At 32.1% G+C, this 21,919-nt stretch overlaps 1 protein-coding gene across 1 annotated transcript; it reads right to left on the minus strand.

Moving 5' to 3' along the window:
• Nucleotides 1-1,209: 1,209 nt before the first annotated feature.
• On the minus strand, nt 1,210-4,446 carry LOC114713862 (putative disease resistance protein RGA3). Its single transcript, XM_028898538.1, has one exon. The coding sequence runs from the start codon at nt 4,444-4,446 to the stop codon at nt 1,210-1,212; it is 3,237 nt and encodes a 1,078-aa protein (XP_028754371.1).
• Between the last annotated feature and the right edge of the window lie 17,473 nt (nt 4,447-21,919).

Raw genomic sequence — 21,919 nt, forward strand, 5'->3', positions numbered from 1 at the left:
GACTCGTTAAGAAAGTCATAGATAGCAAAAGATCAGACCAAAGTTAATTTCCAATTTAGTACAGTGAAATTTTCCGACACCAGCAGAAACCCAGCACTTTCATGCTTGAATTATAAAATTTATCATCAAGAGACACAGCCTCTATTCTACTGAGTAACTCGGCTCCACCCGACGAGGCCTGGAATCTGACTCAGTCTTTAACAAAAATCTAAACATATAGAAGGAGAGACTTGTCAGTTTCAAAATGAAACGCAAAATACAGTAGTAAATTTCAAGAACAAAATGAAGATGATGCAATCTGATATGGAGTTTTCAGCTCCCATTCCCTATTCTGGTAGTCGGGAAAAGGGAACGAGCTTATGAAATGAGACACTGTCTGTTACGTCTTCTATGTTCATATAATTTGGATTCTCAAAATTGTAAAATTACGAAATAGGAAACGTACAAAATTTGTTGTCTGAAGGTTAACCTCAAGACCTATTTACAAATATACCCACGCCGTATCTCCTTATAAGAAGCACATTGAATATATTCAGAAAAAGGAAAAATCACTATATAAGACCCTGTAATTTCACTTCATTAGAAATTAAATCCATGTGATTTTTATCATGATTTTCTCAATTATATGTGTTAGTTTTTATACTCACAATTTGTTAATTTGTTAGAAAAATACATTAGTAGCCAATGACATGGCTCTCACTCAGTTTTCAACAAGATAATTTTACCACATGGATCTAAATAAAATCAAAACCAAGCAAATTATAATATATATATATATATATATATATATATATGGATGCAAGACTACAATGAAGAGCATAATACTTCTTTTATATTGGTAATAAATAAGTTATAATCCATCATTGTATTTTTTTAAAAATATTTTATTTTTGTATTTTATTGCAACTCTTATGCAATTTAATCAATGCCCACATCAATCATAATTAACAGATTATGAGCATAAGGACTAATTCCTATAATGAAAGAAATTGTAAGGAGCCATTAAAAAAATCATAATCAGATTTTTGATAAGGTAAAATAAGACTATAAGAATCTCAAATTAAATTTTTTCTTTAAAAAAAAGGCTAGAAATAAAACCCTCCATGATCCAAGCAAAGCGACAAATTATATATATGGAAATTAGAGCACATACCTTAATGTGCGAACGAAATAAGATGAACAACATTCACGTTGACCAAAATATGCATCTTAATAATCTCTTATATCACGACGTGGAACATGAGCAATTTTGTGCCAATCCTCCCCTGTTCCCTCCTTGCATCTCTTCCCTAACTCCGGACATCTTGAAATGAACAAATATTCCAAATTTGTAAGGCTCTGAGTGCTCATCGGAAGTGACCTCAACTTGGGGCATTGAGATATATGCAATGACTCAAGCGACCCAAGGTTCCCCAACCAGTCGGGCAAGGACACTAAATTTGGGAGATCATACAAAAATAACGATCGAAGCGTCATAATATGCTGCAAAGCATCATGGATATCTTCCACCTCCGCGCATTCATTAATAATTAGAAGTTTGAGGGCTATGAGGTGTCCAAAACCTGCAGAAAGTTTGAATTTAGGACACCCACTAATAAAGAGACTTTTAAGAGAACACAACCCTCGCGACGCTTCCTCTGTTATTGTCTCAAAGTTGTCGCATCGAGCAATTTGCAATTTTACGAGAGCCTTCAAGTTGGCGTGAAGGTGCTTAAGGCCTACTAACATCTCTTCTGGAAAGGAAGTCAACTCTCCATCTCCGGACAAAGCAAGGCATTCAAGATTGGGCAGATTTTGATGAATTGAACCAACTAACACCTTGCTACATCCATTTGTAACTTTTAGTTGAGTGATGGATGGAAGGAAAGGCAAGTTTAGTTGCGGACAATGAGTGATGTCCAACTTTGAGAGACGTGGGAACATGCTGTCTCCATCCTCCCTTGACAACTTTACAATGCTCTGTAGCCTTAACAGCTCTAGATCTTCCAGAGCTTGGAAGCCTCTATCAACCCCATCAACATAAGATTCCTCATCTATATATTGCATGTGATTCATGTCCGACAAGCTCAGACGCTTCAAAGACGGAAGTTTTGCCAGGCACGAAACGCATACAAGATTTTTACAACCCTTGAGTCGTAAGGAAATTAAATCCTTGAGCGTAGGATTAATCATCCATTGTGGGAGTTGGGTGCCAAGATATCCTTCTACAACCAAACTTTTAAGTTGCTTGTGAGGTTGAAGAGCTTCAAGAATTTTCTCCTCATTTTCTTGTAACTGGGATTGTTCGTTCCTTCTCCAACACAACTCTAAGTCGTTGAGGCGCTTATCGGCCAACTTGGCCTTTCTGGCATCCGTCTCACTTGTTACTCTCTCCAAGCGCTTGATGGAGAGTGTTCCTTCAAGCTTCAAATTTCCTACTTCTTCCAATAAGAACCCTTCCTGCACATCGACAATATATGCACTTAAGGTCTTCAAGCAAGTTAATTGACGCATCTCAGGGGCCGATCTGGATAATGACCAACACCCTACCAAATGTAGATGACGGAGAGATTTTAAGCACTTCAACTGATTAGGCAGCTTTTCAAGAGACTCACACTCGTTCAAATTCAAAATTTGCAAGTTCCACAATCTACATATCGAATCAGGAAGCATTGTAAATTCACCACCAGAAAGGTTCAAGTACCTCATATGTTTTAATTGATCAATAGAAGATGGCACCTCACTTAAGAACATCAGGTCAAGTGCCCGCAAATGATAACATTTCAGCAATCTATCACAACAAGTATTGACATCATAATCATAAACCTTTAGCATTATAAATGTTTTTAAGGATTTGACCTTGTTCAAATGAGATGACCATATGTTATGAAATTGGTCAATGTCATCAAGTGAGAGGTGATGAGTTCTTTCACCAAGTGGGCCATTCTCGAATGTTCTGCTATAACATTCTTCCCCCATTACAGATTGTGCTAAATCATGAAGAAGATCATGGATCTTAAACCATGTGCTGTAGTCAAATTTATCTATCTCAATATCCACAAAAAATGACTTTAAATATAATTCATTCCACACTCTGTCACCATCATCTTCCACTTCAAACTCTTCATTGGTTGAAATGAACCCATTAGCCATCCAAAGTGCTATTACCTGTTCTTTACTCATCCTTTGATCTTTGGGAAACACTGCAAGGTAGGCAAAACACCGTCTCAATTTTGCCGATAAATTCAAATAACTTAATCTTAAAGCAGGCAGGATAGAATCTTCTTCCTGTGGCAAATTCCAAATCTCACTTTCCTTAATACGGAGCCACTCTTTTTCATTACTTTGGAAACGCAGAAGACTTCCTAAAGTTTTAGCAGCAAGTGGAACTCCGTTGCATTTCCTTACTATCTCCCTCCCTATAGTTATAAGCTCTTCACGTTCCTCCTCCTCCGATCCAAAAGCTCGTTGTCTGAATAACTCCCAACAATCATCTTCTGATAACTGTGATAACTCATAGGGAATAGACACTGTTCCTGCAATGGAGACAACCTTTCTAAGACGGGTGGTGACCAGAATTGAAGCACCCTTCGATCCACAAGCCAAAACGGATTTCAACTTATCCCATTGCTCCTGATTATCATTCCACACGTCATCCAAGACAAGCAAATATTTTTTTCTGCCAAGCACCTCTTGGAGCCGTCTTAGTAACGGTTCTAGATCTAAATCTGCACAAGCATGCCCACTAGTAGCTGACTCTATTATAGCTTTTGACATCCTTTTCAAACTGAAATCTTCAGAGACACATACCCAAATTCTTAGCTCAAAATGATTAACCACCCTCTCATCATGGAAGACGTGCTGGGCAAGGGTTGTTTTTCCGAGACCGCCAATACCAATAATTGGATACACTGGTACGTCCTCCAAATTAGAAGCATCACCAACCAAAAAGTTCACAATTTTCTCCTTGTCTGCTTCTCTTCCATATAATGGGGTTTGAGTAATGATTGAGGTAGTTTGCCGCCATTCCATGACTTCATTCCTCCTCTCGTGAACCGTCTCGCGTAAATGAAACCTCGTCCTTTCCTCAGCAATTTCATCAAGTCTTTGACTGATGCCTTTCAATTTCTTGGCAATTTTGTAACGGAACTTCACATGAGTGGGATTGAAAGAGCATAAGCAAGAGGCTTGTACCTTGTCTTGATACTCTAAGGAAAGGGCATGCGTGGAACACTCATCCAAGATGTCATCCAGCACGTAAGCTGCATCTCGAAGCTTGCGCAGCCAATCTTTGAGAGATTTGTTGGTGAGTTGCTTCTCCTCAGCATCTTCGAGCACAGCCTTGATTGTAGTGAGTACACTTGAAAGCCTTCTCATTTCTCCACCGACACCCAGAAACAAACCGAGCTCTTTCTGAATGAGTGAGCTCAAAGTGTCAAGTGCAACGTCAATCATAGCCTCCGTCATCGCGTGAATGACAAGATCCGATGTAGTGAGGTCCGTTTGCTGGGAGGTTGAGTAGAGCGAGGTTTAAAGCTTGGGAATATGTGCAGTAATGAAGGAAGAAGAAGAGCAGAGACTTTTCAAGCCAACAAAGAGGCAAAACCGCGTGGTGCAATAATGTAATGCTTGATCAGGAGATGCTGCCCAAGGTACATGGAACTTGGAAGCAAGCGACACCACGCGAACCCCTCTTATGGCCATAACCTTTTTGTAAAAAATTAAATTTGACATTATCATAATACGCATATAAGTTCCAAAGTGTCAAATTAAGCTTCAAATTGAATAAAACTGTGCTATTGCGAGAATATACTAATGTATGTTAACAAGTAATACCATTCCGGTGCTATATATATACTATATGATCCTAAATATAAGATCTTTATACGTACTATATAAAGATTTTATATTTATAACCAGAAGAGTATATACATATATATGAGTTACAAGAGCATTTTTATCAACATGGTACAAACAATAAAAGAAAATACGAAAACCCTACTTGATCAAAAATATTTATCAAAACGATACACTTAATATTGCTCAAATCAAAAATAAGTTTCAAAATATCAAGAACTCATTGGACAAGTTTGCATTAACTTCCTCTCCCATCACATGACATCTAAGTCTAACACATTTGACGTTGCACCTTTTCAATTGGAAAAAAGTGAAGATTTCAGCTGTTCATCTCTCTCCCCTCACCCATTTGAAAAGTGAAAACATCTCCCTTTCTCTCTCTCCATTTTACCTTGACATGTGAAAATTATACCCATACTTTTTTTTTAACTGAAAATTATACCCATACCTTGACAAAGAGAATTTAAGCTAAAACAAATTGTCGCTGGTAAAAAAAAAAAAAAGTTAAAACAAATTGTCCGGTGGAGTCTCTTGTAACCTCAATACTACTATTATTTATCAATGATAGCTAGTGTTTACAAAAGTATTTTGATTTCCTTCATTTTTTTAATCAAATAGCTGATACATTAAAGTTTTAATAAAATGATATTTGTAAAAGAAATATAAAGTGAACCTTTTGCACTCGTTACTTTAAACCATTTCTCCAGTTCTATATATGAAGATGAGATATTTTTTTATCATTAAAATTTTAATAAAAATATTTTACTTTTTATTTATTATTATTCACTAAAAGTAAAAAATAAATTTTATTAATTCTAATATAAATTTAACAAATTTTCCACTTTACTCATATTTAATATAAATATTTTTAAAGAAAATAACAATCTATATAAGAATAAATAAAAGGTAAGATAATATATTTACGTCAAAAATTTAATAATGTAACTTATAAATATGAGAAAAAAATCTCTTAGTTTTATAAATAGAATAGAGAAATAGTTTCAAGTGCTGTGTATAACAAGATTCAATTTTTTTTTTTTAAACAAATATCATTTTATTAAAACTTTAACGTATCAGCAATTTCATAAAAAAATGATGGAAAACAAAACAAAATGCTTTTGTAAACACAAGCTATCGTTGACGAATAATATTGAGGTAAAGAGTTTGTTTGGTAAAAAGGAAATGGGGGTAAGAAGAGGGAAAGAAAATTTTTAAGAAGCTTCGCTTAAAAAACTGAAGAAGTGGGGTCAAAAGCTTTTAACTAATTTTATCTACTCTTTTATCTTACATCTTCTCTTTATTAAAATTTTACAACTTTTTTTAATTTTTTAAATTGAGTTTATTAAAATTTTATTTCTTCTCCAATTCCCTCATACACGTGGCTTAAAAGAGATCACGCCGAACATTATGTTTCAGCTTAGATTCTCCTTATCATTGTATGGGTATAATTTTCGCATGTGAGGGTAAAATGGAGAGATGATTTCATGTGGGTTTAGCTGCAAGATTATCACCGCTATGGCTGAAGTCTTAGCAATCATTTGTGGTTTTAACATGTGCTGGTATAAAAACTACACGAATATTTTTGTTTACTCTGGTTGTATTAAGGCTATTAATTTTTTGCATATCTACACACCCTTTCAAAGACCTTGTTAATGAAGTTAGATTACTTTTTTGTAGAGATTGGATGGTGGTAGTTAACTACACTTATAAAGAAAATAATTCGATGGTTGATCACCTTGCCAAGTTTTTATATACTTTTCTGGTCCTATTTATAAGTCACTTCTAATATATTTTACACAAATAAAAAAAATCTTAAATTTTATTAACTCTTATTCTCTTTTTATACTCTTTCTCCTTGATAAATAAGAGTATTTTAGAGAAAAAAACTTATAATTTTTACCTTTTAATTATTTTTAACTAATTTTTTAATCTGCCTAATAAAGTCAAATACTGCTTATAATAAGACGGAGGAAGTATGCAGTAACGAAGGAAGAAGACGCGCAGAGAGCCATCTCAAGTAAAAAAGGAAGCAAAACCGCGGGGTATAACATTGCAGTGCGGGATCAAATGCTGCCGAAAGTACGGGAATGGATTCTCTTCGCCTTTTTCTTTTTCTTTTTTTTTCCTTCTTTTCCCTTCTCCGCTGCTGTGTGCTGTCCACTGCTTTTTTTTTTTTTTGGGGTCCTTTCCCAACTTTCTGCAACTATCTATGCCCCGAGATACAAGCTGTCAAATAAAATACCAAATGGAAAATGAGATTTATTAAGAATAAATTACAAGGAAATATTATTATGTGCATATTCAATTTAATTTTTTATATTTTAAATAAATTTATCTTAATACATACATAATTTAAAATAAAAATAATCTTATGACTATCACTCATTAAAAATAAATTTATTATTGAAAAAATTTCATGTTGAAAATTTACACAGATAATAAATAATTTTATTTAATTATTTTATTGTTAAAATGTCTCATTTTTCATTTGGTGATGTTTTGGCAACTTATATGTTATATAATAATGGATAGTTATATTAATCATGATTAACAAATTATGAGTATAAGAACTAATATTTGTAATTGAGAAAAACTGATAAGAATCAACCAATTAATTTTTTAAAATAACAAAATCAGTTATATCAAACTAATAGAAACAGATATGTGTCTCTGCGGCTACTTATTTTTTAGTTTTGTTTTTCACTTTTTGAGTCCCCAAACAATCAAACATAGATGAAACGCTTTAGTTTAGAGGAAGAAGGGGGAGATAACGTGGCAGCAAGGCACTGGCTGTAGGAAGTTAGGCAAGGGAGGGGGGGAAGGGATTTGCATTGGGTGCTCATCAAGCTGATGAGCACCCAGTGCTCATTAGGATCTGGACGGTCCAGATTTTATTTTATTTTTATTTTTATTTTTTAAAAATAATTATTTTAATAGGTATAGAATAAAAAATAAAAATAATATCTTAACTATCATGTTTTTAAAAAATAATTTTTTCTATTTTAAAATAATTATTTAAAAATATTAAATCTGGACGGTCCAGATTTCTATCACTTGATGAGCACTGATGAGCACCGAATGCAGGCCTGGGGGGAAGAGGCCCCGGACAGGGGCGGAGAGAAAAAGAAAAGGAGAGAAACCGTTCCCGCAGCCCGAAGGTACACGTCAAAAGCAAGAAAACACCACACGAAAATCATTACCCCCGGGCAAATTCGAATCTGTGCAACGCGCTTTTATTTTTCTGCTTCCGACCAAAAGAAAAATGAAAAGCACGTTTGGATTACGGTTAGAAACTGTCAAAGTATCTTAGAATCTGTAAATTTGAGGTTACAAACTGAGTTTGACAAAAATTATTATTTGACTGGACTAACTTTTTCAATTAAGTTTTGGCTTTCAACCTCAATTGGGCTCAATAGAAAAAAATCTGACCTTTCAAACTGCAGTTTCAAACGGTGATTATTAAAAATGAGTATTCCAGATTTATCCTCACATTTTTCCTTTTGCCTCATCTCTTTCGTTAGCATAATGAACTTTTATTCAGACTATATGAATTTTAATTTATATTCATGTTTATCCATTATGTATATTTAATTAATTATCCACAATGTGTTTTCAAATTTTTCTTTGTAACAAATATTTTTATTTTATAATTTCACAAATAAACTATTTATATTTTATCATAATAATTTTACGTATTTTTTAAACTATTATCATATTAAAAATATAGAATTTCAAACACTACTATTCAATAAAATCCATACCCTTTTCAGTCATTCTACAACTAAACTAACTTTTCTATTAATCATTCAAACAACTTTCAACTTTTTTAACTGACTTTTTAAAAACACCTATCCAAACATATCCTAGTTGATTTTTACTCTAACTTCAGTTACAAAAGTCAGTTGAGCTAGAAGTCAGTTTTGTCCAACGCCAATCCAAACATACCTAAAGAGGTGTTTGGATTTATGATATATGAAGTGAATATATTAGAAGAATTTTATTTTGATTTACATCAAAATATTTTTTAAAAATGTTTTTTATACTCACCAAACAAGTCCTAAAAAATTTTTAAAAAAATAAAAAAAACATCTGTATACACTTTTTTAACGGGTCCTTTTCACGTTTTTTCTTATTTCATTTTACAATTTCTTTGTTTGCGGGATTATTTTCTCATGAAAAGCTTTGTTTACTGACAGGTTGACTTTTAGTTAATCCTAACCTGTCATTTTTAGTGGGTTGACATGTTAGAGTTGTTAGTTCAACCCATATTATCAGTTATATATGGAACACATCCATCCATGACTCATTTTGTTCAAATATGCAAATCAGGCATACTCACACACACAAAATCAATTTTTAAAATTCTACAATATAATTGTTTTTATTATTAAAAAATCATGCTTTGGAGTGAAGAAAATAACGGAGTCTTAGGGTGTGTTTGGCAAACACCCCAAACCATGGTTTTGGGATCCAAACCATGGTTTGGGGAAAATGTTAGCCAAACACCCTTAAAAAAATCAAAACCATGGTTTGGGTCCAAAACCATGGTTTTGAGAAAAGCAGAAATTTTTTACTTTTGGAGGAAAAAGGGGAGAGTGTGAGAGCCTATAGGATATATATCTTGTTATTTTTTTTATAAATATATATTTTTTATAAATATATTTAATCTTATATCTTATAAATATATATACATATTAATTATTTATTAATTATATTATCTTATATATTATTAATATATGTTAATAAAAAATATTATTAATAATTTTATTCCTTCAAATTAAAATATATCAAAAAATAAATTTTTTCTATAATTATCATATTAATTTATGCCAATTTGTATATATAAAAAGTACTTCTAATAACAACTATCCAAACACTCACACTTCTCAAAATCACTTTTTCATAAAATCTATTCTTCCCAAAATCTATTTTTTTCAGAATCTATTCTCCAAAAGCTATTCTCCAAACCATGGTTTGGTTTCATCCAAACACACCCTTAATAATGGTGGTGGACTCTCAAAAAACAACTTTTTAATCATAATTTATAAAAAGAATATTGAGGTACCTATAATTTTTTCTAATTTTTAATTTGCTACCTATATATTTTTTTCTTATTAAATCTTTTAATTTTACTCATTTAACATTATTAATTTATATAACTTTGATCTATTAGCATTATTAGACCATGTACAAAAACTAATTGTGTGCCTAGCACAGTAAAATTAAATGATTGAATATGAAAATAAAAACTTGTTAGTACCATATTACAAGTTGAAAGAAACTATACATATATCAAGAATAATTTTCCATTTACAGAATACATGTGAACGTATTTATCAATATATATTAAGCAGCTTAAAACAACCAGTGAACATAGCTCGCATGCTCTAAGTCCCTAATTTTAAATGAGTTCCCCGAAAATATGGAAGCAGAGATTTTTTGGTTCCAAAGTCAAACACAGGCGGCAGTAAAAAAATACTACTCCTCCGATGCTTAATATAAGACTCATTTAACTAATTTGATTAGATTAAGAAAGTTAGGTGAGTTAGTTAATTATAAGAAATATGACACATTTTTTCTAAAACACCATAATCATCTTTCTTAATACCCACTTTCTCTCTTTTACTTGATTATAGTTGAGGGAGTATCATAAGGGTAATTTAGAGAAAATTGATAAATATGAGAAATGGGCCTTATATTTAGAACCAAAACTAACTCAATAATTAGGTTTTATATTAAGGACCAGAGGAGTACAACATGTAGAAACTCTGAAGAAAATGATGATAAATGTGATTTGAGTCATTTAAAGATTGAAATATGTGAGGGGGCATGATGGTTGGAAAAATAACAAGGAACAAGCTCGTAAAAAGAAACTCCGTATCATACTCTGTTCTTGCAAAAATATATTTTGGATTCTCCAAATTGGACAATTTATGAACTAGTGGGACATTCTATAAATTTGCAAATTTTGAAATCAACCCAGTACCACCCTGTTACTTCCTTCTGACATGTCTAGTATAGGGATTTTGAAATTTGAAAAATAAAAATAAAAAGTTGTTTTAAAAGGCATATTGACTGGTAGTAACTTTTATGAATAAGTGCAATGTGTTTCCATGAACATAAACTTAGTAGATAAGATGTTATAGTCCCATACTAATGCGTGATTAGCTTATGAAAAAATAAATACCTCGGCAGTATATTGTGCACATAAAATAACTAATTCATGCTTTGTTCCATGGGACAGTTTTGATGGTAGAGACTAATAACTAATTTAATGATTTTTCAATGCAAAGTTATGGATATGATTTCCAAATTTAGTCCTTAACTTACGGAAGGAAGAAGATGAGCAGAGAGACTTTTCAGGTCAAAAAAGAAGCAAAACCGCGTGGTACAGTAATGCAATGCGTCATCAAATGTGGTCGAAAGTACATGGAAGCAAGCAAGCAACCCCACGAGAAAATCACAGACATTTTCTTGCAACGTGTGCGAAAAGAAAAGTACAAATAATTGCCCTTCGTATGGGTTTAGGAGGCTTGTAAGCTCTTCCACTCTAAATTTTTGGGATCCAAAAGTTTGAATAACTTTTTTTTTAAAAAAATTGACATTATCATGATACTTATATAAATTCAAAGTATCAAATTATGCTCGAAATTGAGTAAAATTGTGTGATTGCAATAATATATTAATGTTTAAAAGTAATACTTCCGCCCCTCCTATATGTATAAGTTCATTATTAGGAGGTTTGTTTTAATTCTAAAATATAAGATTTCACCCTCTTTTGTCTCACATAATTAATTTTTTTCCAAACTACCTCCCATAATTAGATCCAAGTATAATGTGTGAGGTACCACTCCAATTTCTATTAATGACTTGTAGGAGAAAAAATTAACTTCAAATATAAGTTACTTGGAAGTTATTAGTGATTATTTTTAAATTTCATTATATTTAATTTTTATTGGAGAGAGAGAAAGAGAAAAGAGATATGAGAATAATTTCTACATTCTTATTGTTACAAGTCTTTATTTTGAAACTCAGGCACGCTGCCCCGAAAGTTACTCTCCCTTTCTCGGAATGTCTAACAAAGAAAATTGCAATATTCGTATAAACAATAAATTTATCATTTTAACTAAAAAAAAATCGGGGTTGATTTGCAAATTAATTGTTGAGTTCGAATTAGAAATTGCTCCCCCCCCCCCAAAAAAAAAAGGTGTGTGCCTGGCAAAGGCATAGTTGTGGAAAAATCATTTGACTTCTACTGCTTAACAAGTTGGTGCCTTCTATAAGAAGTGGATGGGTTATAAAAGGGTGGAGGTTAGTGCCGATTATTAACTTGAGGTCTAGGTAATACAATATCACAATACACAATGCACAATATGACACTATTTATTCAGTAGAATAACTTTCCTCTGCAGGAAATGAAAATTTTAAATAACATTGAAATTAGAAAATGATAATATTGTTGTTGAAACTTATAAATTTTTCATTCAAATTATAAAATCACAAGTTATATAAGTATAAAAATATCCTTTTATCAAATATATATAGTTTAAAAATATCAACACATATAATATAAATTAAATCATTATTAAAGTCCAAATTAACCTATTTTTAAAAAATTTAATTAGGCTAATTATTGTCTAAAACTAAATAAATCAAACCATTCTGTAAAATTTAATTTTAAAATGATAATAATAAATAAATATTTGAAATATCATTAACAATGTAAAAAATTGATAATATTAGAATTACACAAAAAAATTTAAAAAACAAAAAAATAAAAGGGCCTAAACTGGTCGGGCCCTCGGCCCCGCAGGGTTGGCTCGTTTAAGCCCTCGACCCTATAGAGCTAGTCCTGTAGGGCTTATTTTTCATTTGAGGGGGGAAATTTTAAGCCTGACCTTTATAATTTTCAGGTCTAAATGGGCCGGTCTGATAGGCTCGATCCATTTACCCCGCTATATCTGCAAGCAAAGATGCCCATGATATATGTATAGATTTCACTAGTACAAATGGACCTGCAGCAGTCTCGAACATGTGGATTTTTTTGACATCACAATGTCAACTCCAGTGGTGGATTTTTTATGATGTATGCACGTGCACACATGGAGGTTTCACAAATTTATTCTTCTGAATCATGTGTTGCTATAAATTCCGTGTGCATATGCCTTTGTAATCTGCAAGCATGTGACGTATTTGCAGGAGTTTTTTTTTTTTTTTCAAGTGTCAATACATGGTTTGAATTACAAACTTGCATTGCCATAGATCCAGCCACACCTCTGGATGATGCTGGGCCCAGTTCGAATTTTACGATGAGCAGTGTGGATCTTTTGGGGGATATGGGGGTCCTATGCGTACTTATGGGAGGATGTATCATGTATGGTAGCCTGGACTTCGATGATGTAAGTACATCAATGATTTTATGATCGAATCATTGAACTAAGTACAAAGCTTTGTTTTGATGAAACCTTCGGTTTTATTTGTATACTTTTGTCTGTATAATGTGAAAATTTAATTAGTTGTCTGCTGGTGGAAGTGTACCTTGCATCAGAACAATCTGCTAAAGTACAAGACTATTGAATTTAAAGCGCATGTTTTGGACTTAGGCACTTTATTTGGTTTTGCAGTGGGGTTATGGAATTGAAAGTGCAAGGCCATCAAGAGCAGATCGGAGGTATTGGCCATACTAAGGAGCATGGTTTTATTGAAGGTTGTCGGCGTCGCGCATTAGTTTGCAGATCTTTCTACCATCAGCTCCGCTGGTTTGGATTGACCTCTCTTTTTTAAACATCCAGATAAACACTTTGTTGTTACTATATTAACTTATTCAGTTAACAGTGATGGAACGCGTGATGAAAAAATGGATTGGCGTCTGTAACATAGAGGAATTCTTACATACACTGAGAGTGCCACGTAACTTGTGCTCTGACTAATAGAAATCCTCCAAATCACACAGTGGGACCCCTGCTTGTTGCAGTCTTTTATGGATCTTTTTTCCTTCTGCACGCGCGCTCTCTCCTCTGTCTCTCAATTTTCCCTCTTTCTTTGTTATTTAATTTTCTTTCTCTTCCGGATAAAACTCTCTCTACCCATTTTAAGTTTTATCTCTATATCTTATTTTTGCATACACTCACCTTCTTTCTTCATTTTTAATTTTATTCACTCTATAATTTAAGTAATAGCACTTCGTTTTAAGCTTTAAATGGAGTTATAAAGTAGTATTACTAAAAACATTGAAATGGTTCGTTTACCTTTTATCAAAATATAATTGTTTCAGCAATTTAATCAAAAAATAAGAAAAAATAAAATATTTATATGAACATGAGCTGTCATCCGTAAATATCAATAAAGCAACAAAACAGATTTGACAATTCATTTTTTTGGTACAAGAAGGATTACTTTGTTGGATTAAAACATTAATGCACCAGCAATCTCACGGAAAAATGAAGAAAAACAAAAATACTTTTATAAACACAAGTTATTATAAGCAAATGTTTGTCATTGAAGTTAAAAAAAGCCTAACTGGATATTTTATTTAGTTTGATTCTTTTTATCAAAGTCTGCTTATAATTTTCACATATCCTTTTTTTGTCAAATAGTTTTCACATGTTAACGTAAAATAAACCATCAAAAAGAAGGGAATTTTAAAAAGTTTAGAAAGAATTTAAAGGTTGAGTTGTAAAATACTACTCTGATCCTTAATATAAGAGTTAGTTAGTTAATTTAAATAGATTAAAGAAACTAGTTAAGTTAGCTATTTGTAATAAAAGCCAAACGAGCTTTTATATTAAAAATAAAAAATAGTATGAATTATGTATCCAAAATATTTTAAAATTTAAATTTTTATATAATTGTTTTAGAATTTTTGATTTGGAAAAGCAACACTATTATTTAAATGAGAGATTAAATAAAATTAAAAAAAGAAGGGATGGAGAGAGGGACGGAGGGAGAGTGCGTGAGGGCGTAAGAAAATAAAATAAAGAGACAAAATTTAAAGTGGGTGGAAGAAGTTTTTTTGAGAAGAGAGAGAAAATTAAATCAAAAGACAAAGAGGGAGGGAGAGTTGACGGTTGGAAGAAAGAAAGCGCGTGTAGAAGAAAATGGGATATATAAAAGACTGCAATAAACAGGGTCCCACCATGTGATTTGGAGGATTTTTATTAGTCAGAGCATAAGTTACGTGGCACTCCCAGTGTATGTAAGAATTCCTCCTGTAACATATACTTTGCAGGCATGTCTACTGTTATATGTTGTCTTATTATAGCCCCTAGCTCAAAGGGAAAACTATATCGATGTGATTAACTTTTAAATTTTATGAATTCGATGATTTCATGGTTATTCTCACCTGCAAAATGATTGAGATTGCTCGCATTGCTCGAGTATTGGGAATGTTATGCACAGAAAAGAAGCATTGCTCTTGACAATTAACATGTATCGCGCCCGCTTTCATAAGGCAAGTCAGGGGTGTTTGGAAATACAGAAAAGTATTTTTAAAAGTACTAATCAAGATAAATTTCTCAATATATTTACTTCGTATATGTTAAAATTATTTTTAAAAATTATGATTTTGATTCCATTCAAATATTTTTTTAATTGCAAACAGGAAGGGACTTTTGACTTTTCACTAATCGCTAGGCTCAAAATATGATAGTGGCAGTTCTGTGCTTCTACCCTAATGCAACTCTGTTATTCAAACTGATGGGGAGGATTATTCAATATAAAACACACAAGTTTTGTACAGTATGGATGCATATAAGCAATATTTATAAAAACCCGTATTATTCATAATATTATTATCTGAGTGGATTATCTTAAACTCTAACGCTATACTACTTTATTTTCATTAACAAGTGGTATCCCAATTACGCAGATTACAAAATCTATTGATAATTTTTTTTTTGGCCTTTTGCCCTTATTAAATGAAGGGTATTTGAAAAATATGTTTTGTATTTTCTCTCATCTATTTAAGTCCATAGAAGTAACATTAAAAAAGCTCATTAATTACTGTATAAGTGACTTATTTAGAAACAATTTTTTTTGTTCTCCCTACAAGTGACTTATAGATAGGAACTAATTGGTATGCATTCTGTTCCCACATGTCCATAATATAAGAAATTTTTTAGAGGAAAATTTTGGTTTTGAAATATAAGCTGATAGGGTAATTAATGATATTTTTTCACTTTTATTCCATGTTACAAAAATGAGAGATGATTTTAAATGGAGGAGAGAGGAGAAGAAATTTTCTAATCACATTCTTTAATAAGGATAAAATTTGTAACTTCTGTCAATTTGGAAAATATTTCTTAATTTGTGAAAAAAACTCAACTAACATCTTATATTATAGAACGGATGAAGTAGTTTTGTAACAAAAGAAAAAGTGCAAATGGTAGTAAAGGGTGTTAAGACAGTTAATTTTCAATTACGCAAAGGTTATTGACGGCACAAACTACTTGGTTTAGTTCTTAACTATGTGGAATGACAGCCTCGAAGTGTTTCAAGTTTCGGAGATTTGCTCTGAGGAAAAAAATATATGAAAAAAAGAAGGAAGGGGAAAAAGTTAAGATGGGAGCGTAGATTCCCTATAATTATTGTGCAAGGGGTAATATTTAGAGCAGACTGGGCTCCATATTCTGACGGTCGAGGAACAGATAATGGAATGAGGACAGAGGACCCCTCATCGTGGCGCACGTGAAATTATTGAAGCTACCATATCGATATCAGGTTGTAAGTTTTCTACACTGCTGAAATTCACCTAATAATGTTGTGCATCGAACCAAAGACATTCTCTGAATGAAACTCAGATTGCTGTGCTGGTGAACTAAATTTTGCCTGGGTCTCGAGCCATCTGTACCGCTTCCTTGCAAGGGAATTCCTCTTCCCTGTTCGCGTGAATTGCCCAAGACAGAAACCTAGAGCCTACCATACGGTCATGGACGTCATTGCATAATTGCAAGCCTCTTGAACCAATTCCCCAAAAGCATATAAAGAGAAGACGGAAAAATAAGTTTGGTTGCTAGGTTCTTTACACTGTAATTTCAGCCAGTTTTAAGGTAGAAGAAGAAGATTAGATTAGTGTGAGGAAGTGGATATGAAAGCTGTTGCAATCAACGTGGTGTTTGAATAGTCAATTGAAAAGGCCCCAGGATAGTTACAGCTCAGTTGTGTGTTGATGAACCAATAATGTGGATGAATAATTTGTGTGTTCTTTTAGAGGATGATGATTGATGACAAGGCAGAGACCAAAATAGGAGGAAGATTAATGAGCCAAAACTGGCCCTACAATAATGCAAACCAAGATATGGACGTTCAGAGTGAGGAAGTTCTACTCCTACCTAAACCAAACGGCGTTTGCCTCCCTTTGCTGGACAGACACATAATAGTAGTGTACTCTGAATTGCTTTAAAAGCTTAACAATACTATCTTTCAATCTTGCTATTTATCTGTTGTACTTTAAAAGGCCAAGTCATAAAAGCTTGATTTAAATTATTCCCCACACGCCAGTGTATTGTCATAAACAATAAACAGACCTACTAATAGGAGTATAAACAATGAACCTCAAATGAAATAGTTAACAAGAGAAGAAACCAAGGTTGGGCCATGAATTGAATGCAATGGCATAAACCCAGAATAATAAAACGCACAAGGAGCATAGTTTCTGAAATGCTACATAAACATGCAAGACGGCAGGAAAGGAAGAGGAAGACGCAAATTTCAATGTGCAAAATGCTCTCACCATTCTACATTTGAATAATAAGTAATTAAGGAATTCACAGATAGCAAAAGATCAGATCAAAATTTCCAACTTGGTACAGTGAAATTTTCAGACACCAACGGAAAGTAGCAAGGAACGGCACTTTCATGCTTGAACTGTAAAATTTGTCATCAAGATACACAGCCTCTATTCTGTTGAATAAGTCGGCTACACCCGACAGGGCTTGGAATCTGACTTAGTCTTCAACAAAAATCTGAACATATAAAAACAGAGACATCTGAGTTTCAAAAAGAAACGCAAAATACGGTAGTAAAATATTGTAATTTGGATTCTCAAAATTGTAAAACATATGAAATATGAGCATAATAAATTTGTTTATTATAAGAATAACCTCGAGACCTGTTTACATATATAGCCACGCCGTACGAATCCCATTCACCATATTCAGAAAAAGGAAAAATTAATATATAACTTCCTGTAATTTCACGTCATTAGAAATTAAATCCACATAATTTTTATTTTATCATGATTTTCTCAATTATATGCATGAGTTTTTATACTCATAATTTGTTAATTTTGTTAGAAAAATACATTAGTAGCCAATGACATGGCTCTCACTCGTGTTCGAGCACAGACTTAAATAATGATTTTATGATAATTAGGATTTAATTCTGAAGAGTCATTACATGCTTAAACATGATTGGTTGGCTGATCTGGAACGATAGAAAAGGTGAGAACTCTAAAGCTCAAATGCTAGCTAAGCATGTTTTAGGGATACCTCCTAAATCTCACTTGGTCCTTCCTTTTAGACAATTTACGAATGTTTCTTTCTTATCATATAGAGCCGTTTTTATTGCTTTCTTTTCTTATTAAAAAAAAAGCTTAATTTGTAGCATTCAGTTTCAATCCCAAAAGAATATAATTGTAACATTGAGTAATTCTTTTTTGAGGAAAATATACTTGGTTTAATTTTTATATTATATGTTTTTCTATTTTCCCAACAAAACCTGTGTCCTGTATATACAAGTATGCACTATGTGAAATGAATTAAATATTATTAAATTGTGCCAGAGCAAAGATATAGGAACGTTAAAATATAACACTTCCTCTGTTCCAAATATATAAATTACTTGAAAGGTTTGTATTAATTCTAAATATAATACTCCTCCTCCGGTCCTTAATATAAGACCTATTTAACTAATTTGATTAGATTAAGGAAGTTAGGTAAGTTAGTTAATTATAAGAAAATTGACACATTTTTTCTAAAACACCATAATCATCTTTCTTAATACCCCCTCTCTCTTTTACTTAATTATGGTTGAGGGAGTATCTATAGGGGTAATTTAGAGAAAATTGATAAATATGAGAAATGGGTTTTATATTTAGGACCAAAACCAACTCAAGAATTGGGTCCTATATTAAGAACCGGAGGAGTATCTCATTATCTTTTTTTTTTCCTCTCAACTATTTTTATAGTCATATTTTTATATGGTGTGCAAGGTATGCTAATAATATTCCAATATAAGTTATTAAATTAGAGATATTCAAAAGAATCAGCACATTTTTTTTACAAATAACAAATTTAATTAATTTCTATAATTTTTATAAATCCATTAATAAACTCTTACGTTTAGCAATGGAAGGAGTAGTAACTAGTACTCCCTTCATCCCTTTTATAAGTAACATTAGACTCCATTATATAGATCAAAAAATTAGTTAAAGACAATAAACGAATAGAAATTAAAAGTTTTTTTTCCCAAAATACCTTTATTTATGGGATAAAGAGAATATAAGAAAGAGAATAAGAAAATTAGTATAATAAAGAGAATTATGAAAGAGAGAGAATGTATAATAGATAAAGATGATTGCTTGAAAATAAAGATAAAAAATATATATTAAATATTAATATAAGCAATTAATGGGGGCCAAAATAAAAAATTTACCATAAAAATTTAAGATAACTTGCAAATATTATTTATATTTAAAAACAAAAAAAATGATAATTATTGCTTATAAAAAAAAACGGAGTAATAAACAAATAATGTCCTGCATCAAAGAATGATGACAAGCCTCCTCCGAAGAGGGTAGATTTGGCAAAAATTAAAAGCGCAAAGCTCAATACGGAGTGACGTTTAGCTCGATCATCGTGAAATAATTAAAATCCAAATTGGTCATTAAAAAAAGGGAAAATCCCATATAAATACCTATTGAATTTTAAAATCCCAAATAAGTCACTCTAACTTCACAAAAGACAAATAAGCCTACAGGTATTAAATCAAAAATTGCAAATTTTGACAAATTACCTCCATGCCCTTTTTCTCATTTCCTTATCTTCTCTCTCTTCGTCGTCTTTTTTACGACAGAGACACAACTTGTATGGGAAATTAATGCCATGGCTGCATCATTCTTTCACTGGGTTTTGTTAGACATTGGAGAAGGTTTGAATGAAATCGTAAGAATATGCATGTTACGTGCTTACTTAAAAACAAATAAACCTCAGTCTTCTTCCGAAAAAAGGAAGTCCTGCAGTTGAAATATTTTAGAACAGAGAAGAGAGATCGCCATTGATTTTGGGAGCACACCATTATACAACGGATCCTCTTCTTCTTCAAATAGCGGCCATTGCGAAACTTTGTTGTTTATATTTATGAATCAAAAGAAACCATGGGAACCAAAATATAACAACTATGAGTCATCTTCTTGAGAGAGAGAGAAGACACGACTAGATCTTCTTTTTCCTCAGTCATAGTAGCACTAAATATAGTTACTGTCATAGAACATTCTGGTTTTTGGTAAATATCATTAGTGCAGTTGTCAAACCTATTATAAATGTTGTCAATCACATTATTTTATAATAGATTGACTTTTGTAGTCTGAATGACAAGAAAATATTATAGATATTAGTTTAATCTTAATGCTACCTTGTCATTTGAATATATTTAATGTAACTTCTGTCAAAGGCTCGTTGTTTTTTCGTAAATATTGTCATTTTAGTGGTCAATTCCATTACACATGTAGTAAATTATGAAAGTTATTGATATTATGTTTATTATGATGTTTTTCTAGTATACTTGTATAATACATTGTCAATACATTTTGACCCTCGTTTAATTCCCCCAAAGGCTAGGCTTAAAACAGGTTGCAAAAATTACTATGCATGTAGTAATTTTCATTATGCAAGTTATCATTCCCATTACATATTTAATAAAGTTGCCTGCAAATGAACTAAAATTGGATTGCAAATAATCAAGTTACAAGTCGTTTGATGGAAATGATAACTTGCATCATGCAAGTTGTCATTTTCGTTACTTGTTTTGTAAAATAATATGTAAATGACTTAAAACAGGTTGCACAAAAGCATTATGAGACTTTTAACTTGATTATTTGCAATCCAATTTTAGTTCATTTGCAGACAACTTTATTAAACATATAATGGGAATGATAACTTGCGTAATGAAAATTACTACATGCATAGCAATTTTTGTAACCTGTTTTAAGTCTAGCCTTTTGGGGAATTAAACGAGGGTCAAAATGTATTGATAAGGCAGTATACAAGTACACTAGAAAAACATCATAATAAACATAATATCAATAACTTTCATAATTTACTACATGTGTAATGGAATTGACCACTAACATGACAATATTTACGAAAAAACAACAAGCCTCTGACAGAAGTTACATTAAATATATTCAAATGACAAGGTAGCATTAAGATTAAACTAATATCTATAATATTTTCTTGTTATTCAAACTACAAAAGTCAATCTATTACAAAATAATATGATTGACAACATTTATAATGGGTTTGACAACTGCACTAATGACATTTACTAAAAACCAGAATATTCTATGACAGTAACTATATTTAGTGCTACCATGACTGAGGAAAAAGAAGATCTAGCCGTGTCTTCTCTCTCTCTCTAAAGAAGATGACTCATAGTTGCTATATTTTGGTTCCCATGGCTTCTTTTGATTCATAAATATAAGCAACAAAGTTTCACAATGGCCGCTATTTGAAGAAGAAGAGGATCCGTTGTATAATGGTGTGCTCCCAAAATCAATGGCGATCTCTCTTCTCTATCCTAAAATATTTCAACTGCGTCTCCAATGTCTAACAAAACCCAGTGAAAGAATGATGCAGCCACGGCATTAATTTCCCACACAAGCTGTGTCTCTGCCGTAAAAAAGACGAAGAAGAGAGAGAGGATAAGGAAATGAGAAAAAGGGCATGGAGGTAATTTGTCAAAATTTACAAATTCCGATTTAATACCTGTAGGCTTATTTGTCTTTTGTGAAGTTAGAGTGACTTATTTAGGATTTTAGAATTCAATAGGTATTTATATGGGATTTTCCCTTAAAAAAATAAGATTA

Source organism: Neltuma alba, unplaced genomic scaffold (genome assembly GCF_004799145.2).
Source record: "Neltuma alba isolate B1F8T4 unplaced genomic scaffold, ASM479914v2 tig00011477_pilon, whole genome shotgun sequence".
Classification (NCBI taxonomy): Eukaryota; Viridiplantae; Streptophyta; class Magnoliopsida; order Fabales; family Fabaceae; genus Neltuma; species Neltuma alba.